Below are 24,933 nucleotides of genomic sequence, written 5' to 3' on the forward strand. Positions count from 1 at the left end.
CTCCCAAGACACAACGACAATGGAAGGACAAGCTAAACAAGTTGTGTGCGACTGTGGAATTCCATGCCGTATGCAGATTTCCTCTACCGAACGAAATCCAGGACGGAGATTTTACGGCTGTTCGAAGAGAAATGTAAGTATTTTAGATTTTACGGCATTTCGAAGAGAAATGTAAGTATTTTTTTAAAACTTAATCTTCATTTGTTGCCATTTAACTGTCGTTTGACCTACACTACACAAAATCAATGCGATTTTTTTGCGTGGGTGGATAAAGACATGGCCTATCAGATGACGATGGTCAGGAATTTGAAAAGTGAGGTTAATGGCATGACTGAAGAACGCAACAAAGCTCTACTGGAACTAGTTCATGCCCATACTCAGGTGGCGGCTAAAACTGACGAACTGGAGCAACTTAATGAGGCCTTCGAGGGATTGAAGGAGTCCATTGAGATGTACCACGAAGAAAATGTGCTTATGATCCAGGATAGTGGTCTGCAACTTATGGAGATAAACACTCTGAAGAAACACGTCAAGCTGATGGAAGTCAAGTGCTCAGACATGGAGAGGAAAAACAAGATCATGAGGCTTGGTTTTTTTGTGGCATTTGCAGTTGCCGGTTGCAGTTTATCCGTTGCTTGTTTGAAGAAAAAATGATGCATTTTCTATTAAGTGACAATGGCTTGTGTTTGTGCAGTGTTGTTAGTAAACTGCGTTCCAATAATTTTTTGTATTATCTTAAACTCATTTAATTTGCTTGTTGGGAAAACTTTGTGTGATTCAAAAATTTAAATTACAGTACTGTCGTTGATTACATAATTTAAGTGCAGGTGCTGTCTTTCATAATTAAATATAAGTTCAGGTGCTGTCTTTCATAATTGGTCGAAATGTCAAGGGCTATATTAGACTTCACAGAGAAATAAACCGCCAAAAAAATGAAAACTTAATGGCAAAGATTAGCAATGGGTTTTCCAAGAAACCCTTTCATTACACCCGTTCCATCAGTTGTATTGTTCCAATGCAGCCTCTTCGTTAACCACAACCACTAACACAAAGGGCATGTAAAGAAATTGAAGAGTCATGATGGTAACTTATTTAAATAGGCAACCACAGCAACTGATTCAACCATTTCAGATTACACAAATTGTTCTTATTCTCAGAAAAACCAGAAGATGTCCGATAATATTGTTGTGTCTTCACTTAATATGGAACTCATGGATTGCCCAATATGCTGTGAACCCTTAACAACTCCAATTATTCAGGTTTTTACCCATTTATTTATCTTTATCGTTTACTGTTATTTATTTCTGTAATTGTATTGTTTAATAATTGTATTTTTTCTGTAACTAAATTTAGTGTGAAAATGGGCATGCAACATGCAACTCATGCTCGGAGAAGACTCAGAAGTGCCATTCTTGCACCCTGCCTATCAGAAGAATGAGGAACCGGATTCTTGAAGATGTTGCTGACTCTTTGAGAGTTTGTTGCTCGTTCAAGAATTATGGATGCCCAGCAACTGTGAGGTACCCCGAAAAGAGCAACCACGAAAAGTTCTGTTCTTTCATAGAGTGCTCATGCCCCATTGAAGTTTGCAATGTTAAGGGAACCTCTGAAATGATTTATGCTCACTGTAAAGTGATGCATAAAGATTTTGTGAAGCCGTTTGTTTTTGGTCGTAAATTCCCTGTTTCTGTTCGGCTGAATGATAATTTCTTTATTCTCCAAGAGGAAAACACAGACATTGTGTTTGTTCTGAACAACACAACGTGTTCTTATGGGAATATTCTTACAATCTGTTGTCTTGCACCGTCACAAGCTGGATGCTGCCCCTATGAAATTGAAGTGAATGCCAACTCAAGTCACAAGTTTCACAGTACTACCCAGAACATTCAAGGCACCGGCAATTACTATCGTTCTTTTTCAGGGTTCCTTCTTGATAGTGACCACGAATTTTTTGCTGACGGTATGATCAAGATGGAGTTTTGTGTTTATCGCGCACCGGAGCTTGCTTAAGAGGATGACCTGTTTATGTAGTCTTGTTTATGTATTTTTTGGTTAATTTTGGTGAAGATGGATATTTTTGTTCTTGTTTTTGTTCTTGTTCAGGGTTAATTTTGGTGAAGATGGATGTTAATGTAATTTTTTTCTAAACGTTCTGAAATGTTTGAATATTTAATGAAGTCAATTATTAATCTTACTTTTATGCTTGTTTATATGTCTTTACGAATTATATTTTACATGTTCTGTAAGTAGTGTAAGTAATGTATGTTCTATATGTTTTATGTATATTTTTTTGTCCAGCGTAACAAATATCAGGGTCCACTACTCAATCCATTTTAAAAAGTCAGGGACCTTATGTGAACAAAAGTATAAGAATGAAAGACAGTGGTCATGCATGAACCATACGTATTTCATTTCTCTAAAAATAAATTTATAAAATTTCCAACATATAAGTGTCTTTGAATAAAATAACAACATATCAGGAAATAATAAACAATGCTAAATTATGAAATAGCACATATAAAAAACATATAAGTGTTTTAAAATAAAATAACAACAATATCCGGAAATACAAAACAACGCTACATTTATTTGTTCTTTCGTTTTTATTTGTTCTTCTGTTTTTTGCTGCACCCTTCTTCTGGACCTTCAGCCACATCAGATGGGCCTTCAACAGCAGCAATCTCCACTTCCAAGGCTTCTACTTGGCCCTCATCTTCAGTGCCGTACCACTCTAGCAACAATAATTCATCACCTGGACCTTCTTCAACTCCCGCGGCATCTTCAACTGCCTCCACTGGACCATCTTCAACTGGCTCAAATGGACCATCTTCTTCAATTTCTTTCAATTCTAACTTGGATCCACTCTCAGGCACCAAATTATGCACATCATCAGAGGTTAAATATCGAACGTAGACATCAACCACACCTTCTTTTAGTGCAGCCCTTACCATCTCCTCAACATCTCTATCATGTTCAAGAGGTTTTATCCCTCGATGATAGTCCAACTCTGGCTGCCTCCAATAATACATAACCAGCCCCTTCACTCCAATTTTTTTGGCCCACAAATCAAGCCTATTCAGTGACAGTTGGGAAATGTCAAAACATCTTGCACACACGTCGCCCCACAAATAACCACCTTCTCCAAATTCTCCATCATAGTGCAGAACAATTTCCAGGATCTCAGAATCCACTTCCACAGTACGGGCTGTTCAAACAAACAATATGGAGACATTCATTCACAGACATTATGCAAAACAAATCAACAAATTTTACAACCAACTTGAGAATAACTCCCCCAAAAAAACATACCCATAAACCTAAAAATTTACAATAAACCTAAAATCACAATTTCAAGTACCCAAAAACACATACCCAAAAACCAACAAAATTACCCTAAACACTAAAATTAAAATTCGAACCTGGCCGTTTCTTCCCTTTCGTGTCATCACTGCCGAAGAAGATCTTTTCTTTTCCCATTATCTTCTTAGCCTGTTTTACCATATAAAGATATCAATACCAAAAAAGTGTGCACATGACAGTAACTTTATAAAAATTGATCAACCATTTTTTTTCATACCCGGATTTGTTCTTCCTCGAAATGCAACGCAGGCGAACTACAGAACGAGAGAAAATGAAGAGCAACCAAACGACGATGACAAACGTCTAGGTCAGAGGAGATGGGAAATAGAAAAAGACTGATTTCAAAAACAAATATAATGAAGAAGAAAGAGTATGTCAGAAAGAAGATGAAAGAGAGAGAAAATTTACCGAGCGGTTAATTTTTTTTTTGATTTTAAAATTTGAAAAGTCAACCGACATGTCAGAGGGAGGAACTGTTGCCACTGACAGAGGACAGGTCACGTGGGTCGACAGGTGGCGAGGAAAACGCATGCAAACGATTAAATCGTTGGCGGCGCCGCGATTTTGTGTTTTTTTTTTCAGAAGGGCCGTGAATGGCGCCGCCATAAAGGTCAGGGGGTTTAGTGAAGCTTTTAAAAGGTGAGGGGGTTTAGGGAAGCTTAGTGCAAAGGTCGAGGACCGTCCATGATTATTAGCCAACCATATAACATAATTTTTAGCATTTTTTTTTAATTTAAGTACAAATTATAAAACATCTTAAGTAGTAGCACAACCTCTCATTATGTGGCACATATAACATAAATATGTAAAACAATGTCTTTTTAGTGATCCTTACAACAAAAAACGACGTCATTTTTACCGACCTATAAAATAAAAAGTTTAAAAAATTGTGCTAATGGATGAGACACTTTTTAATTTGTGTTTAAATAAAAAAAACACATAAGGTTGTGTTATATGGTGAAAATAGCCCTTTCTTTAAAGCAGCATGATATTACGTCTTCTTAGTCTAATGATTGAGATGATCTTCCATACCATATAATGGTTCAATTCAAAATCAGTAAAATATTTAACGGCTCAATTCAAAACTACACACAGTTATTACCCTCTTTTTGTTTTTCAAAAAGACAGCAAAATATTTTATCTTTTCTATCCAATGGTGGAGATAATTCTACATACTATCTAACAATTCAATTCAAAAGCATACATAATTATTGTCCATCCTTTTAGTCCAACGGTGTACAAGATCTTGGGTACCATACAGCAATTCAAACCTTTGTTTTAAATAGGCCATTCATGCCTCATAGTTAACCCAATCGTAACCAAGACACCAACTTACTATGTATTCCCGGTCTTATCGCCACAGAATGCTGAAAAACAACTTTTTTTTCATCCAAAATAAATAAATACATCCCAAACCTAGCAGAAAATATTTTAAAATTAGGACTTAATAGCTGTCGCTTTGTAAAATCACCTTTTCTCATTCAAAAACTCTTTGCGAGGCCCGATTCATAATGAAACACTCTCACACGAGTGAACTCTACAACTCAAGAGTAATAAAACAGGGTCGAGGTAAGAAAGTCCCCAACTGCACACATGCGGCAGCAGCAAAGGGAATTATCATCTCCAAAGCAAATAAGTTCATCCATTCATATGCTTCTTTGATACGGCATGAGAGAGCACATAACATTAATGAGATATACACACTATCACAGCACATGCATATCTGCAGCACTAGGGGAGCTTAATCGAAAGGTGATCCAGGCAAAATGAACATGATAAGGTATTCTATCAAAACAACAGTACTGCAGCAAAATATTCCCGAGTCTCCTCAGCAGTGAAGATGGAAAACCGTACTGCAGATACAAATTGATGTCCATCAGGTTGTGGAGTTTTCGTGCAGTAGTACATATTCTCGGCTGCAAAAAAAACAGAAATTGACTAACTTAGAAATAAGAAGCGATGATCGGATAAAACGCAGAAATGAACACACATGAAACAGAATATCACAAGCGAATCTCCATTTATGATATTCAAAAATATTTTAAGCTCGCTAGTGAAAGAATCACAGACTGAAGAAAGTTGCTGGAAGAATACTTCCCGCATTACATTAAGCAAAACTGAATAAATCTCTAAAAGTGAGAATGCATAACTAATGGCAATTTTACTAGTAACAACTTTACAGCATCATTGTGGAAGTGCCATCACTGTAAGTGCCAGCAGATGAACAAAACCAGTAACATTCATCTATTGGCTCTATTACCATCAAATAAATTGTCAGGGGAGATTATATTTTAGTCATAAATTATTGCATCATTTTACTTTTGGAATAGATATCAAGTGTTGGAATAGATAATCTTTTTTGTTAGTTCAATACAATGAACAATGGTTATATCTAAAGTTGGGCATTTATGAAGCAAACTAAAATCCAGCTCAAGCAGTTCTCATCCATTTACCTTAATAATCTAACCGGTTAAGTGCACATTATACTTTATTCAAACAGCAACAAACCAAATATTCAAATATCATTAGTAAAATGCATTTATCAAAAACATAGAAAATGCACCCTTTCTTTTGGGAGTTTAAACAAATATTACTTCCAAGATGTCAGACATAATTTCCTCTTCTTTGCATCCCTACAGTCCCGTCTATCAGCAAAAAACTATAAGTGTGCCTTCAATGGTTTCTCTGATTTTTTCCCACGAAGTAGGAACAAAATTATAAGGAACTTTGTGTTGGTCAATCTAAGAAAGGTCACATATGCAATTTCCGTGTGGGTCTGAATTCTTTCAAGAGCAGAAAGTGAAATATGTTTAATTCGGTGATGCAAAGGTGGAGAAACACAAAGCCCCATGAACCAAAGCTTACAAGAAACTCCTTAAAGTAACCACATTTCTCATATATTTTGAGATATAGAATCCACTCAAAAATTCACAAATTCAATTGATCTGAACTTACCTAAATAGTACATAGCAGCCATAAGAACGCCCCATCAAAATTCTGATGGCATCATCAAACTCAAATAACTTTCAACCAGTACAGTCAGAGTCCCAAATATTTCCTTCGTAAACTAACCAGTCTAATAGGTAACCTATCTATTATCAAGGGCACTAGTATGCGCATAAAAATGGTATTAACTATTGGAAACCAACAGAAATTACATATTGCACTTCAAATATCAAATGAAAATCACGCATAGGAATCGCTAACCACCGCCACTAACATTTAAAGGCATAAAAGTTCTAAGCAAAATTGTAGGCAATAAGAGATTAAAAAAAGATTATTTACTCATCCACAAAGGAATATTAATTAGATGCCTACCTACTATTGCCAAATTTAATTGTGTCTCTTTCAAAAAGCTCATAATAACGTTGGGGTTCGATGGGGTTCTCCTGCAAATACAAAAGAAAGTTATAAACAATAACAGCAAGGGGCTAAAGATAAAAATGAGAAAAAATGAATATATATTGCAACTAGATATACAGATATGCTGCTTGCTTACATTAATGAAAGTTTTGTTTGTACTTCCAAGATCCATTATATAAGGCCTACGATGGCAAATACAAAATCAAAAGATTAATTGAAGGTTAGGCTAATATACTCTTAATTAATGCAAGTCGCTACAAATAACCACAAATCAGCTGATATCTTACCTTACTAGCTTTAATAAGGTACCATCAGGTTCCTTCTTTTCCACTCGCCTAAGAAAGCAGAAACTATAAATCAGAAAACTGACTCAAAATTTCAGCAGAAAAAAATAAGACCGCTGTTAATAGAGCTACCGGAATTGAATGACCGCATGTTGTTTGCTACAAGATGGGTGGTCAGTAGGAATATCTGCAACCCTTCTTTCCCTCCCAAAAAGGTAACAGCTTTGGCGATGTATGTAAAGGGGCTCTGCTTGTCATTAAGCAACACAAGTATAAGCTGCTGAAGGAAGAAAAATGAAAAGCCTGCTTTGGTGATCATAAATACTACCAGTAAACATATTGCTCTCTAAGAGAACATACAGAGAAGTATATCTGGACCACAGAAGGGCAAGAAAACTCCCAAAAGCAGAAAAATGATGGGTTTAAGATTATTAGTCTGAACCATGATCTATATGCTATGCCAATTTCAAACAAATTACACTCAGCATCGAAACAACTTTAGTTTTGTAATCTACTTACGAATGAGATAAAGAATCAAATTAGCACTTTATCTGTTATTTCCTTTTTTATGCATTCCTAAGTACCAGAGGACCACGGGCCTATAGACCATCCACAGATTTTATGAAAATTAGATAAAAGACAACTGCATAAATTGATAGGTGCTTAGTTGACAAGAGAATCTTTTCATGGTTTGAGAAAAGTTCGCGATATCTTGTTTTGCATGGATTCGAGTGCACAGTTGCAAGAACATGCAACGATGAAAAAAGATTCTCTAGGATATACCATTCAACACTTCAGAAGCCTTGAAAACATAAAGCCGCCATCGTTTATCAGGTTTGCTAGCTTCGGGAGGCTCATTGAACAGCAGTGTCACACCTAGTAAAGAAAAAACAAATTATCATGAAATGACAGAAAATTAAGCACAACTAAAACAGATATTAGTTAAAGGTTGCAGAAGTCCTATGTCAGGTCAAAACCACAAAAGAAAACAACGAAGCACGCAACAGGAAAAGGAAGTCTGCAACTCGCTCAGCAAATTGTCTGGACTGTGCAATCAAATAGAGCTCACTATCGAATCATGAAAGCCTACAAGTGGTTGCTAGAATTTTTCACATTGCATTACAAGTAAACTACACCAAATTAAATTGCACCATTAAAGAACTCTATGATCTATCATATAAATAAAATTCAAAGTTGGATTTTATCATATTGACCACAAATAGGGAAGACAAAGTTTGATTTTATTCAAATCCACAAACCAGCCCCTATAAAAATGGGTAAACAGTCATTCCAGGTTAGTAAATGCACGTCAACATGGCCGATATACCAGTTTTGCAATCTAACTTAAAACAATTCAATTTTGACCCACTCGATTTCCAAAAAAGAATATGCAACTGAAATTTTAGAGTTAAGCAATTCCTTTGTTGACAAAAAATTAGATTAGCTAAATCTACATGCAAAGCACAACCATTCCAAAATTCCAATAAAAGATTCTCAAATACTAAACTATGCTTACAAATGCACATGTACCGAGAGCAAAGATGATTCCGAAACACCGACAAATACTTAATTACATGGAAAATTTCCAAGATGAAACCATAAGGAGTAGATAAGTTGCCTACCTTTAAATCTATTTGTTTCAGCAGCAAGTTTTCCAGACAGCTCAAATGAAGGTTGTTGCTGCTGCAGTTGCAAATATATTATCACAACTAAGAAAACTTAAAAAAACTAGTAACATTTTTCAATAGCCAACATAATGATGCTTGCCGCCTTAATGCTCAAAATATAAAAATAAAGAAAGCGCCAACCTCACAGTGCCCTTACCTTTTGCTTTGATTCCAAGGCCTCCTCAGCAGCTTTCATCTTAGCCAAAGCATCATCATCCTCATTTCTGCCCATCCAAACAAGCATCATCAAGCCTTACCATATTACCAGCAATATACACCATCATAATCACATAAAAAGGAGGAACTGAAAACATCAAGACAAACAATAATTATCTATGCAACAGCTTATTTAATCCATTCACCTATTTCCAGTAAAAACATAATGAATACAAAAGCCAAAGGATGACTAGAGAGCTGACATGGGTAAAAGAATCATACATCATTGTGCATATCATATGCACACCTCCATTATGTCACATTAATCATGAATAATTCTAAGAAAAAGTATACATTGCACTTGAGAATAATATCACCTATGTTTTTTCTTTCCCTCTCCCTTTTTTAGTAAAAATTGTAATAAAATTAGAACAAGGTCTTCTCTTTAGCATTAAGTAAGTGCAATAATAGTATCCCCATTCCGATGCTTTTGCTTACAAATTAATACCCATGAGGAATTTGACTTATTATCTAAAACGAAAACAATACAACAAAAATAATGTCTTATTTTGCTGTGGCTAATCATTGAAATAAGTCCTTAAACAGCAAACATACATTACAAATACTTTGGTCCAAGGTTAAATGAGGAAACTAAGGAGGTAAAAAAGAAGCTTACGGTAGTTCAGACTCCTCGTCGCGTTGTCTCCTATCAGAATCTCGCCGCGGAGACCGAGATCTTTGTCTACTCCGGTGATGGTGATCCGACGGAGAACTTGACCTCCCATTTCTGGGCCTAGAATACTTCTCATCAACTGCATCTCTTTCCAACTTTCTATCCTTTCTCTCAGCTCCATTATCCCTATCCGACGGAGAATTAGACCTCCCATTCCTGAGCCTAGAATACTTCTCATCAACTACATCCCTCCCCAACTTTCTATCCTTCCTCTCAGCTCCATTATCCCTATCCGACGGAGAATTCGACCTCCCATTTCTGGGCCTAGAATACTTCTCATCAACTACATCCCTCCCCAACTTTCTATCCTTTCTCTCAGCTCCATTATCCCTATCCGACGGAGAATTGGACCTCCCATTTCTGGGCCTAGAATACTTCTCATCAACTACATCCCTCCCCAACTTTCTATCCTTTCTCTCAGCTCCATTATCCCTATCCGACGGAGAATTAGACCTCCCATTTCTAGACCTAGAATACTTCTCATCAATTGCATCTCTTCCTAACCTTCTCTGCCCATTCTTATCACTACTACTCCTCACATTCTCACTGTCCTCTTCTCTTTCTCTCCGACCGCCTCTATCGCCCTTGTCACGACTCCTCTCCCGCTCTCTATCAGAAACCCTATCTGTCTCTCGTCCCCTACGTGAACTCTTTACATCCTCTCTATCAGCTTGAGCTTTCCTCAACCGCTTTGTTCTTGGGGAAGGAGATCGGGACTTGTCTCGGCGGGGAGATTTAGTATGACTGCTGGGAATTTTGTCTCTTGCTTGAGGGGAATTGCCTCTCTGAGAATTTCTGTACCGTGCCGGTGGTCTAGGAGAGCCGGACATCTCTCGATTTCGGAGATTGAATACGAGTTGAAGGTTTATCTGTTACTGAAGAGGTCCTATCATGGGATTTGAAGGGGAATGGAGAGGGTCTGGTGGTGGTTGATGAGGTTAGGGTTTAGGGATTAGGATGAAGATGAAGTAGGTTTGTTTTTTTTTTTTTTTTTTTTTTTTTTTTTGCCAAAGATAACAATATATAAATTGGGCAGTGCTAAATAGCCCGAATTTACATGGACACAAAATAACCCGAATTCTTTTATTTTGCAAATAAGGCCAGAAATAGGTTTCACTTTGCAAATAAATCCTTTCAATTCTTGTACTCCGTGTATGCATTTATGTTTGTATACTTAATTGGCTCTGACTGAGTTCGAGAAACAATTTTTTTTCTTTTACTGCCATTAATTAGACTCATGTTTGTGACAATTTAGCAAATATATTGTTAATTATTTTTACTTTAATTTTCTATTTGTTTATGAAAAATACTAACGAAATCTCTTCATTAACACGTTATTTTTTTTTAAAATCCAATAGTCTTTTTCTAATAGAATATTATATATTTTCTCAATTATATATAAAATTCAAAATCTATTCTAAAAAATTATAAACATTCAATTATTATTTTATTAAACAATAAGAAAAAGTACAAAATATGACCCTAATATATAACCCGTGTCTCATGTTAGCACCTCATATATTTTGTATCTCAAAAATGACCATAACGTCTTGAAAAAATATCAAAAATGACCCTTTTATTAACATTTCCGTTTAATGTCATACACATTTCTTTTTAACGCCGTTCATTTTTTTTGTGTTTTTTGATACTTTTTCACAACGTTAGGGTCATATTTGAGATCCGAAATATACGAGGTGCCAACAAGAGACACAGAATATACATGAGGGTCATTTTTTAACCTTTTTTCTTAAAAATAATTGTCAGTTATACGAAAAAATATTTGTTAACTTATTTAAAAATAATATTTAAAAATGAATAAGCCAATTTCGTAAATTAATGTTTAATTTATTAATATACAATTTTAGATTATTTAAATAATACTTTTCTCCTCTAATTACTCATAGGGCAATTTAATTATATCCGAATTTAATTTAGAGAAAGTCGTATGGTTAAATTCCGAAAATGTGTTAGTTAACTATATGAGACTGTTACGTGAAAAAAATTATACCTTATGGAGTATTTAAAGTTGAACTAAATTCTATCTTTTTAAATTTTAAAATTTATGATAAAAGAGAATTTCACTTTAAATAGATTAAAAATAAATTAATTTCAACTATTTGGATCAATTAAACACCAAAAATTTATATTTATAGGGCCAAATAAGTCAGTTAGTCAATTAGGCCATTAAATTTGCATTCTGTGGTCTAACAAATTCGTATTTTGAGGTGTACAAATTTGGGAATACTTGACCTAAATTAAGAGAATTTTGGGTCTATAAATATGTCTTTTTAGGCGTACCATTAGGATAATCATATTTTCTTTCTATAGATAATGCGGCTTTATCAAGAACTTTTTATATTGAAATCAAGTCGAGCTTGACCTCAAGTTGCTCAGATTTTATTCGAATTTGACCGCTCAAATGTTATATGAACTCGAGTTTAAACTTGAAAATTTAAACTCATTTGAGTTTGTGTTCAAACTTGCATAATAAATCCGAGTTCAAGCTTGATGTAGCTCGGTTTAGGCGCAATTTGTTTAAATCACGTATTCTCTTCGGTCACAACATTTGTTGTTTTCAATTTATGTTAAATAGTCAAATACGACAAATATTAGTTTTTCAATTTTTACTAAATAAAGGTTTTATATTCATTAACTAATTAGTTATTTAATTAATCACTATTGTAATTAAAGTCCTAATTAGAATAGGTAGCTAAATTATCTCTAATTTAGTTTTTAGTATGTAAAAATAACTAAATTGTCTGCAAATTAGTAGAATACCTATCTTTTAGTTTGATTTAACTACAAAATTAAAATATTGTATTTGGTCAATATATTATTATTTAAATTTCTATTTTATTATTTTTAAAAATAGTATTAATAAAATTAAGTTAATTATTTAATTATGGTTATTATAAAACCAAAAGAAGAATAAATTCAGTATGGAAAAAATTTAATAACCGAATATATTATATTTACTTTTACAAAAATTCTTAACTAATTTAATATTAATTATAAATAAAAAGTTGATATAATTATAATAAATTTACTAATATGTACATTGACGAATTACGTTACGAGCCACGTGCATAACACGTAATGCGAAACTAGTATATAAAAATATATGTATGTATTATATTTTATAATAGACACTTACATTAAAAAGCAACACTTTAGCTGCCACTTACGTACTAATACCGATTCTTTTAATTGTAATTAATTATTTTTAAATAAAATTTATTTGATTCTAGAAAATTGTTCTATAATTAGTTAACTCCTGACAAAAGTTGGCTGACAAAATGTTATTAAATGTTATTAGTTTTTGTTTTTAATAAATATTTTAATTTGATTTAGTTAAAAAATTTATTTTCTATGAAACATATGATTAAACAAAAGCTTATATTTTAATTCGTGCTATTATAAATTTATGTCTACATTTTCAGTTATATAATTTTTTTTAATAAAATACCATTTAATTAATTATTTTAATATTAATAATTTATTCAAATATATATAAAGATAATTTTATTTACCATTATTTTTTAAACAAAAATTTAAAAGAAAAAGTTGGATTATGTATGGCTATATTCAATGATATAATAAGAAAGTATAGGATATTTTTTTGTGGAAGAAAGACATAGGTTATAGTACTATTAATTCCACGTCATAGTTAAAATGAGAGTCCAAATGGCTGTTAGTCCCATTATCTTATGCATCTTTAATAACAGTATTAATTATCAAAGAGAAAATAAAACAATTATTTGCTGTTTTTTTGCATAGATAACCTCAGCCATATTTTTAATTGTATCAAGCTCTTTCGGGCTATTTTGTGTCCACAAATTTCGGGCCAAATAGAATTTTCCATATAAATTAGAAGAAAGGCCATCTCATGAAGATGATGAGCCTTCTTGAAATAAAAGAGCTAACAGTGGACTTCGCGGCTACTAATTGAGCCATCCAATTACACATTCGTTTAACAAATTAAATACCAGTGGGTAATTTGCTAAACGAACGGTAGCAATATTAAACGACAATCAAAAATAATAACAGACAAATTGAAAACATTACTTACCGTTGGTAACGGCTACTGTGATATAAGTATTACCTTGAATTTGCAGATAAGGAAAAAATGAAATGTCGAGATCATCCAAATCGATAATCACCAGAAAAGAGTACCTGAATATTTGATTCAAGATTATATTTAGTAAATTTAAACTTACCTGATACTAGAGGCGGTCCACCAAATGTCCCTGTAGAGCGGAAGTAAGAGGGGCCACTTATATGGCCCCTCTTATAGAAAAGAACCATGAAATACTAGAAAAAATAAAAGACATATAATTAAGTTTGGTTTCGTATATTAGCGTACTTATAAATTAGTGTCCTGCAAAAATTTATTTATTGAACCATACGAAAATCAAAACTATGTCTAATTCATGGTTGATTACGAAAACCTAAAACTAATATCTAAATTAATATTATAAATATAAACACATTTTTCAAGAATTGCTCCATCTAACAAAATCTTTGCCGAGACATTAACTTATAGGCCTCTTTAATTATGTTGTTATTTAAATTTATTGGTAAAATAAGAATTTTGCACTTTTCCAGTCATGAGAAAACCGTTTTGCTGTAGATTATTTCCCTTTAAAATCTGATAGAAGGTATAGTCGATTTATTATTTTATATATGCATACAGTAGAAGAGGAGTTAAATTGAAAAGTGGATTATTTAGGAAGAATGAGTTATGATGTCAATTTAGTATTTAATAGAAGCCTAAAAATTAGGTCAGTTGAAAGGTGGGAGTAAAATTTGAATTATATAAAAAAGATTGCAGTTTTTTTCTAGAGCACGCATATGGGTTGATTTTTGATATGTTCTTCTTCAGCTACATAAATCGTTGTCAAATTAAGATCTGCACAAACATATTAATCCAATTCCAGAAGGTCCCAAACTGCAGGTAAGTCAAATTTGAATTTTACGTAAAATCATTTTAATCTTTATTATCTGCTACTTAGAGGATTATATTTTATTTCATGGGTCTTATAATTTGGCTTGTGGGTTTGATTGATGTTGAGTATAAGAATACTTTGCAGATTCAGTATTTTAAATATGCTTTTTACATCTTTACCCAGTAGTAATTATTACGCCTTTTACTTATGGATTATGATACTCTACATATTTTTTATTTATTTAAATTAAATCTTTGATGTTTGCTATTTAAAATGGAAACTTAATTTTATCTATATAATTTATTAGAAACTGTAAAAAGATAGAGTTTTCTTATGTAAGAAGTTTTTAAGAACTGAAAAACACCCAAATGATACAGCAATGTACTATCATACATAAGTTCAGACTCCAAAACAGCATTCTTATTACCCTTCTACTCATCGATTAAATGTGGTAGTCACTGTCATAATCATATGATTTACCTCTTGATTTTGCTATTGTGTTTTGTATTTTCAATAATGCAACTTCACTATTTACAAAAAATTAGTATATAAAAGCAAACTGTGTTGAAATTAAAATGATGATATACAGCAAAAGATGAGATTCAGAGTCCCAATCCCAAATCCCACGGTTTCATACTCATATAAGTTCCTAAGATTTTTGGTTTTTAATATCCAGTTTTTTAACTTCAATTTTATGGCTATATATATAACTGCTTACCCTTTAAAAATCACATATCTCCGTTATTATCAGATTTTTATAATATTATATTTCTATAATTCAAGTATTTTCCAGCATATTCTATAGATTAATTGACCATGTCTAATTGGTTATAAGCTAGCACAGGTAATGAGTATTTTAGTCTGCAAGAGGATAATATCAGATTGATAAATTTTAGTACATCTCTGTTCAATTCAGTGGATAAGGTTTTTGGGGTTCCTATTTTGTTAGTTTATGTTCTATTTCTGGATATATAGATATCTGATTTATAAATTCTACGGTTGAAGTTAGTTGGGTATGGTTACTTTGTTTCTCAATGTTTAGTTGTGATTGCATTCCAGAATTAGTGCTGTGCATAATTGAATTTCTGTAATTTTGGTACTTTACATTTGTAAAAAGATTGATGAACATAGATAATCTGTTAGTAAATTTTAAAAGTTTATCTGAATACAATGATAAAAAAATTGAGTTTCCCGCAAATTAAATGCAAACAATGAAACTATTTTCTGCAAATAATAATGAGCGTGAAGGTATCATTGTGGGAAGGGTTAGCCTATAGCCTTGGAAGTCTTTGTTCAATGCTTAAAGCTTCACTTGCTCTCTAGAGGAATCAGGTTAATTTCCTCATTTCCACTACATATTTAAATCCCGGCTCATGTTTGTAGACGGATTTATAATGATATAAGTAAGTATTGTATTGCCTCGTCCTACGTTCCCCTATGCTTATTGTGTATTGATGTTTGCCTTTTATTGATCCATAATAGATATGCACTTACATTCTTTTGTACATATTACACCAATTAACACAGTAAATTCCTTCAATATTTGCAGATAATTCAAGAAGATTAGTCATTGAATTCCATTATCGTACAGTTAGCAATGGTTTCACGAAGAACTGTTGTACTAAAGTATTTTGATGGAGATTATACATCCCATTGCTTGGATCTAAAAGTTCTATGTATATTGTTTTGTAAAAGTACAATGGGCGAATTAGCGTACAATACTCGGGAAATTACAGAAGTATTTGACAATTAATTTATTATTTTAATTACCATTGAAAGGAGCAACCTAGTCAAGTGAACACCTTCACAATTTTGGAGCATTGCTTAACAGATTTTAAGCTTCGTTATTGTTGCAGCAAATATTATTTTAAATTTTTAAGATTATGCTTCTCTAATTTAATTATTGAATTCACCCCTGTTTGATCTATATTTTATGATTATATAATGTTGCAATGTCCACTGGAAATTCCTAGCGTAGCAAAGCCATACAATACAAAACCAAACTTACACAGTTATCTTATGGAAACATGGAACAAATTTTGATTTTTTTAATATAGACCTTAGATGACAAAGCAGAACTATGCATTGAGTATTATAGACCACGAATCACAAACATGAGACCCCAATATGTCAATAACTACTATTCAAGAAGCTTATTTTTTAAAAAAATTAGCAGATTAAAGCTGTACATATTAATTAGTGTCTATAAACACCTGAAAAGTATAAATTATAATCAAATCTTTACATGGAAGTGATGAGCCATTGTAGTAGAAGATTGTGATTTTCCCCTAAAAATGAGTCATACAGGGCCTTAGTGGCTACTTTATGAGCCATCCGATTATAAGTGCGTTTAACAAATTGAGAAGTACATGATGAGAACAAAGTTGCTAAGCGAGTTGAATCAATTATTACCACCTCAATACTTGAATCCGATAGAGGCTCACCATTCATAGTATCTATAACATTTTTTGCATCACCCTCAATGAGCACATGTGGAAACTCCATACGCTTGGCAAGCAACAGACTCTCCAACAGAGCGATAGCTTCTAATGCTATTGGCGAGAAAGCACCATATATTTTTTTGGTAAAGCAAAGAAATGGAATGCCAGAATCATTTGAACATACCACGCCAATAGATCCTACATGATCACTCGAATTTAAAGCAGCATCAAAGTTTAGCTTGATTGTACCTATTATAACCAGAAGAGTAATGTCATTGGATATTCAAGATATATGAATACTATGTTAAGGAATAATGGATAATCATTTGACCTGAAGCCTAATAACACTTGAGTCTTAGTTATCCTGAAATACTTATTTGTATTTCCTTGATAATCTTTTAAGTTTATGGCTGATACTTATTTCTGTCATTGATTTTCTGTTTTTGCCATTAAGGATAGTATGTGTATGTTGGTCAATTAATTTGTTTGAACTGATTTTCGTTACCAGGTATATCAAAAAACTCAACATCAAAGTTTTTGGTAGAATATGGGTCTAGCGTGGTCAACTTTAAAAATTATTAAAGATCTAGGTACTGGGCTTTATCTTATTTCTCACCAAAAAAGTCTTTTGGTTACAATTTTTATTGAAACTAACAGTGCATTTAGTTGAAAGTAACCCAGTATAGTGATATAGTGCAAAATCTGGATTCTTCCTTTTGTGACAGTTTTAAGCATTATGCAGTGTTGTTTTGACAATTTTATTAAACCATTATTCTTTAACTACATACACTTTGCTAGCAGCAAACTCTCCAACAAGCAATAACTTTTATGCTATTGGCAAGAAAGCATTATAAATTTTGGTAAAGCATAGAAATGGAACGCTAGAATCACTTGAAAATACCACACCATTAGGTCTTACAAGATCGCTTGAGATTAAAGCAGTGTCAAAGTATGATTGTACCTTGGGGGGGAGGATTCCAACCGGTATGTTGAGGAGGGATGGTAGGTTGGTGAACCAATTGTGAGGCCGATTCCTCCGAATTGGATGCCACAAGGAATTCTAGACAATGACAATTCGCTTTTGAAACTATTTCTGTTGCCGACCAATCTTCACCTTTGAAGAAGAGTGCATTACGTGCCTTCCATAAATACCACAAGATGAAGGCAAACATAGTTTGATCAGAATTTTCCATGGTTTGTTGTATTTTCAGCCACCAATCCCCAATTGAAGTAATTGTAGGTGTATCTGACCGCAGGGATAGCATAGAGCTAAACCACACACACCTATAGTAATATTAGGATAATGAGTACATATATATAATAGCCCTCTCAAAAAGTTCAACAAAGTTGCACCTAACATGAGTCGACCATTGAACAAATCAAGGAAATTACGACCGTGAAAAATTCATAGTATTAATATGATTATATTATTGGTCCGATACCTAAGTATTTTCCGTATCTTGCTAGTTTTTTTTTATGTCACTTAGTTTTTGTTGAGCTATATTTTGAAAGGTTTAGTTATAGATACCTATAATTAAACTCAAAAACTGAAATCACAAAATAATTTGTATACATTAAATTGTTTGTTCGAGCAATCGTGTTTGACAATAAAGACATTGGATGCTATATGTACCAAAGAGTTGTGTTGCCATAATTTTGGATTTTTATTAAAATTCTACACAAATAAGTAAAATTAGAAGACCAGTCCAAGCCTTCACTAATCGAACCCAAAGTTATATAAAAGACATAGCTGAAGCCTATAAATGGATAAGTAAATGAACATACCTAGACTTCGAACATAAGAAGAACAAATGGAATGTTGTCTCTTCAGCATTTCCACATACCCGACAAGTTGGGGAGATCGCGTTTATTCGATGATTAAGATTGTTCCCTAACGCTAATTTATTTGAAAAAAAGCGCCATAGAAAAATGCGAATTTTTGGTGGAACACACAAGTTCCATATTGAATTCCATTGAAAATCTGATGACAAGTGTGGTACGGCATATGGGATACGAACAACAGATCTGATCGAGTTAATATGTTGTAAAGCTACATGATATCCTGATTTGACATCATAGTTACCTTTCTTGGTAAAGTGCCAAATTAGTTTGTCTTGAATTTGCCCCGAAACACCCAAAGGAATACTTTGAATCTGAAGAACAACATCATCGTAAAATAGATTATGTAGCAGGCTTGTATTCCATCGTGGAGGATTTCCTATAATCAGCTGATTGACTAAAGTGATAGTACTAGATACATTGGTTCGCAAATTTGGTGTAAATGGGAAACAGGATGGTATCCAAGGATCAAGAAAACAGCTCACTAAATTACCATTGCCAATACGCCATCGAACACCTTGAGATAAGATTTCCTTTCCTGCCATAATACTTCTCCAGGCCCAACTTGGTTTGGATCCTAGATCCGCATGTAAGAATGTGGAATTGGGGAAATACCGTCCTTTGAAAACTCGATAAAAAATACTGTCCACATCATTGCATAGACGCCAGCCCTGTTTAGCAAGCAATGCCAAATTGAATGCTTCAATGTCGCGAAAGCCCATACCACCATCACGTTTGCTTTTGCACATATTGCGCCAACTAACCCAATGGATTCCGTCACTTTTTCCATTTGTAGACCACCAAAAATGAGCAATCATTCCGTTAATATCTTGGCATAAACCTTTAGGTAATCGGAAGCAAGACATAAGATATACCGGAATAGACGTAACAACTGATTTAATGAGTGTCTCCTTTCCACCACTCGAAAGCATTTGTTCTTTCCAACCTGATAGTCGGTGGGCGATACGTAACTTAATCTCAGAAAACGTTTCCTTTTTGGATTTAGACACCACAGAAGGAAGTCCTAAATATTTATCCTTAGCGCCTATCACCGTAATGCCAAGTATCCTGGCCATATGCAATCTAAATCTTTGAGGTGTATTACTGCTGAAACAAACAGAGGATTTGTCCATATTAATTTGTTGGCCACTTACTTGACAGTATAGTTGCAACAAACGAACAATAGTGCAGCAATCAGATTCAGTAGCACGGGAGAACAAAAGTGAATCATCAGCAAACAGATTCAGTAGCACGGGAGAACAAAAGTGAAGTAGTAGTTGCAGTAGGGATTTAGGGATTATTTCTTTTCCTCTTTATTTGTGATGGATTATTTTCAGAACAAAGGATCAATTCACCCCTCAAGTTAGCATGAAGTGTCGGAAAACATCATTTCTAATAATATTGGTCAAAACAAACCACAATCTTTGCCAAACCGTATCAAATTCACCCGTCCCTAGTCTCTGTTAGCGTGTGAGATACACGTAAAATTTTATTTTTTTATTAATAGAAATTATTGCAATTCAAATTCTAATAAATTTGCAATTAACCTTAAACCTTAATCCTTTGAAACACCTACATTCGTAAAGTCTCAATTTATTAAAATCCTTAAATTTCACAAGCATTAAGATTTCTTCAATGTCTAACTGTAATTTTTTAAAAAAAAAAATATGTTTTATAAATATGCCAACCGGTTCAACATTTGAAGGATCTTCAGGCTGATCCATCAGATAATGTCTCGGCCGACATGGGAGTTCCAGTAGACCTGATTTTCATTAAGAAGGAAGAATTCGTTATTGTGAAATTAGGGTTTATATCAAAACTCCGATTTGGGTATCCTAGACAAAAGAAAATGCATATGGGTGTAAAAAGGATGACTTCGGTTGTGGATTATTTAACTGGATTGATAATACGTATGATGGTCGATCGAAGCAAGTAATCCATGATTTCTTAAATGAAATTAATGAAATGCTAAGTGGTCATGAAAATTTCATCAATCTGGAAGATATAAAAGAGAAGAGGTATGCAATATATATGGGTGAAATTAATTAGAAAAGAGGTAGAGAAATACAAAAGAACATTCTGGTGTGCAACTGGTATTTTTGGTATAGTTTTGTGCTTGTAATTAGGGGTGAGCATTTGGTCGGTTCGGTCGAAACTGAACTGATACCCTCTTAACCGAATTAACCGCTCGACCGAATAGCCTCGGACCAACCTAATAAAAAATTTTAATCGGAAATCAAACTGGCCGAATAGATCGGTTAATTCGGTTGGTTCTGTTAAAACCGACAAATTATGAGGAATTAAAAAATTCAAAATTTTTGTTAATTTGGTCGGTTCGATTAATTTAGATAATAAATTCAAACCGAACCAAATAGCCGAATTTTTTTATATAAAAACCGAATTAACCATTTTAGCAAAACCGAACCGAATAAAATTCATCGGTTCGATTGGTTACTCCGGCCTGACGGTTTGTTTTGATCACTCTTGTATTAGTTATATTCATAAATAATGGTTAATGATTTGCACTTTAAATTAGTCGGTTGTAATGAAAATATGATGAAAATTATCTTTGATATTAATAATTGTTTTGTTTTAGTGTATGTGCATGTATTAACAAACTAAAATAATAGAGAGATAAGAAAAATAGAGTTAATAAATACATAGATAACAAGAATAAAACAAGTTAGGGTTAATGTAAAAAAAAATCATGAACTTTACACGTTTTCTCATTTTAATCACGAAGTTTAAATTTTCTTATTTTCATACACGTACTACCACTTTTTCTCAAATTCATACACGGTACTGAGGTGGCAGTCATTCATTGGTGTAAAATGACCTTCACCTCAGCGAATTACACCAATGGAGCCGTGACACCTCAGCACCGTGCATGAATTTGAGAAAAGGTGGTAGTTCGTGCATGAAAATGAGAAAATTTCAAGTGCATGATTAAAATGAGAAAACGTGTAAAGTTCGTGAATTTTTATGACATTACCCCAACAATTTATAATAAGCAAAATGTAATAAATGAATAAATGCACATTGTTTTTACATCATCAAAATAACCAACCTAGATAATAAAATATGTCTAACATCAACATTGTTCATACAAAGTAGATTGAATTGGAATAACACTAAAAAACCCTAATTCACTAAAATAAACATGAACACCCTCATAGTTTTTAGTTTAGTTTGGAAGTTGGTAACTTGAAAGGGACATTCGTTCACTTCTTTTGATTCTGCTTCTATCCCTGGCAGTAGGTCTCTTATTGGTCATCTATTACATTCCAGGTAGATGTGAGCCAGCTTGTGAAAGTTGTGATCCCATGAAAGTGGATTGTCGCATATTGCAGAATAAATTTGTGCAACGATTGAGTTGGAATCAGTTTGTGAAAAAGACTGGCCAAATACTCAATGCTTGTGGGCCGACAATATAAAAAGTCAGCGTGTTGGAATGGAGAAGCTGTTATAGGGAGGTTAGGAGCTGATTTTATGGTACATTCTTTGTTTTGCATTTTTTTAATCTTCTTCTTAATCTCATATTGTAATTGTCTTGTTGAGATGTTTTCACCTCTTTTCACTAAGGTACACTTGCTCTAAATCTTCCATAATAAAGCATTCTCTTAAACTATACAGTGCTAATTTTGTGTTGTATTTTTTCTTAGAGCTCTTTTGGTATTAGATTGTGTAAAGTTGACGTTCTTTCCATTAGCATATCAGATTATAATTATATGAAATAAAATTAATGGACCATCATAGAACTTGCAACTTAAAATAAATGATGAAAGATTAAATGGAATAAACTTACATTAAATAAAAATTATCTCGTAACTGTATGAAGACAGAGTCTCACTCTCGTCGCATTTGTTTTATTTTTTTAGAGACATGTCGTCTTTCTTTTTCCTTGGCAATAGGCGATCTTTACTTGTAAAATTAACACAGAAATTGCAATATGAATTCCTGAAGCATGTGTTTTTTGCTCATGGAAGAAGAAAACATGGATTATAAAAGTCTCTAAACTTGCCTTAATAAGATTAAAATAGCCCTCAAACTTGATTGTTAAGGATCAATTAAATATATGAACCATGTAAATCATATCAATAACACCTCAAGCAAGTATAAAAAAGATAAAATAATATCTCAATCAAAATATTACATAAAACGCTAAGAGGAATGAAAATACTAACTTGAGTTGCAGAAGTTGGTGTCTCTTCTTCTTCTTTATTGTCTTCATCTTATAAGTTTATTTGTTTGCCCTTTTTCTTATCAGTTGTATGAATAGGAATACCATTTTTCTCCTTTATCGCATTATGACATCTGCTATGGCAGTAGCTACATGTCATAACATAATCTGACTTTGATAACTTTCCAGCAAATTTGGCTTCTTCAAAGTCTGTTTTTCTATCTATTTTTGGTCTACCAGCAAATTTAAAAACCTGAAGTGGTATAATAGAATCTTTTTTTGTTGTATGCCACATCGTCTTACCCTTGATTGGCATCACTACATATGCCCATAACTAGCAAAATAGTTTCCCTTAGAGTACCACCCATCACTTTATTCTAACAAATATTTCTAATTATAGCATAAGACACAAATGTCATGGGGACATAATATTCCAATCAAGTTCCATAGCCTACAAGTACTACTTCTACTAGTAATGTTAACAATGTGCCCATTTTTACCCTTTGAAATCTCATACCCCACTCAAAATGACATTTGCAAGTATTGTATGTATTGTTTTCAAGCAATATAACAAAACTAGGACTGACATTAGTGAATCATTTTTGGCACTCAAGTCTTTTTTGTGAATCTTATTCATTGTATCTTTTCTAATCCAGTCAAGAAGTGATAGAATATGCATTTTCCTAACATCTAACAAATCCTCATTAAATGATTCACATATGTTATTGTTCCCCACATCACACTTTGCATGCTATGAGAAATATGTCTTGCACCATGTATATGGTGGATAGGGGTGTGCAAAAATCGACATTTCTAACCAAACCGAAAAGTGAAACCAGTTCGGTTAAGTGTTGCAACAATCTCGGTTTGTGATATAAGTAGCAATACACCTATTTTTCTAATCATTTTACCATGTAATTTTGCATATTTATTATTATGTTTTAGCTTTATTGGCTTATTATTGTGTTTGAGCTATTTTAAGGGCCAATTGTGTAAGATCAAGGTGTTTGGAGAAATATTTGAAGTGTTTTGAAGATTCAGGGATCAACCGGATACAAGTAGAGGCACAAAAAGCTCGGAATGAAGAAAGTTGGGACTTATTGGTCGCCCTTAAATCTGGACAATATGTATTCAAGAGTAAGGGACGATTGTCCCAAGGCCCATCTCTAGGAGCTAACTTCAAAAGGTGGGACGATCTATCTTTTAGAGCAAAATTGCTAGAAAAGTGTCATTTTTATCCCCTCAACCCCATACACTTAAAGGGAAACGTGGTAATTAAAATGGGAGTCCTAATTTCGAAATCTACATAGAGGTTTCTTTATTCATCACATAACATCACCCACCTAACTTGGACATTATTCCTCAATCATTTGTACAATCCTCCATAGTTTATTATTTTATAAAGCTTTTATTTCATTATCTTTTTGTATCTTTCATATTTGGGAGTTGAATAAGATTATTGTGGATGCTTATTTTCATTTGGTTATTAATATTATTGTGGATTGGAGTTTCATTATGTTCTTATACTTCTCTTATTGCTTGAATTTATTTTAAAGATAATATTTGACCAATTTCTTTTGATTGATTTAATTTGATATGTGTTAGTAAATTTCATAATAATTGGTTGATGTATTTGGTTTATTGTGTTTATTTGTATGCTTACAATTAGGTTTATGTTAGTCTATTGGAACTAGATATATGTGTTAGGATTTAATTTGAGAGAACGGTCTTTTATAAAATAGTAAAAAAATAACTACCACCAATGAAAAAATACACAATTGACGGTAATCGAAGAGAAAAAAAAAACTCTTAACGGATAAGGTTTTTTAGTTAAGAGGAGAAAAGAGAGAAACTTATAAATATATAGATAAATAAAATAAAAATAGAATTCTGTTATTAGTATCAAAATTATATAGTCCTGCCATATTAGTTGATTATAGTTGGATTTCTTTCTATTATTGGTA

The 24,933-nt window shown here is 33.1% G+C and overlaps 2 protein-coding genes across 3 annotated transcripts; both read right to left on the bottom strand.

Annotated features, from left to right (window-relative positions):
- Positions 1–2,476: 2,476 nt before the first annotated feature.
- On the bottom strand, positions 2,477–3,978 carry LOC130015164 (uncharacterized). The gene is made up of 3 exons (XM_056104818.1): positions 3,578–3,978; positions 3,420–3,489; positions 2,477–3,205 (listed from the first exon to the last, which is right to left on the bottom strand). Exons 2-3 carry the CDS (start codon positions 3,475–3,477, stop codon positions 2,604–2,606), a joined length of 660 nt encoding a protein of 219 aa, XP_055960793.1. The 5' UTR covers positions 3,478–3,489; positions 3,578–3,978; the 3' UTR covers positions 2,477–2,603.
- A 539-nt stretch (positions 3,979–4,517) lies between these two features.
- On the bottom strand, positions 4,518–10,535 carry LOC126668895 (FHA domain-containing protein DDL). Of its 2 annotated transcripts, none has more exons than XM_050362115.1 (9): positions 9,507–10,535; positions 8,832–8,898; positions 8,630–8,687; positions 7,791–7,883; positions 7,140–7,254; positions 7,011–7,058; positions 6,860–6,905; positions 6,679–6,749; positions 4,518–5,276 (listed from the first exon to the last, which is right to left on the bottom strand). In XM_050362115.1, the coding sequence occupies exons 1-9, from the start codon at positions 10,391–10,393 to the stop codon at positions 5,237–5,239; spliced, it is 1,425 nt and encodes a 474-aa protein (XP_050218072.1). In that variant the 5' UTR covers positions 10,394–10,535; the 3' UTR covers positions 4,518–5,236. The 2 variants fall into 2 exon arrangements, with proteins under 2 accessions (XP_050218072.1, XP_050218071.1); XM_050362114.1 differs by having other exon boundaries at positions 8,630–8,690.
- Between the last annotated feature and the right edge of the window lie 14,398 nt (positions 10,536–24,933).

The sequence above is a fragment of the Mercurialis annua genome, linkage group LG2 (assembly GCF_937616625.2).
Source record: "Mercurialis annua linkage group LG2, ddMerAnnu1.2, whole genome shotgun sequence".
NCBI lineage: Eukaryota > Viridiplantae > Streptophyta > Magnoliopsida > Malpighiales > Euphorbiaceae > Mercurialis > Mercurialis annua.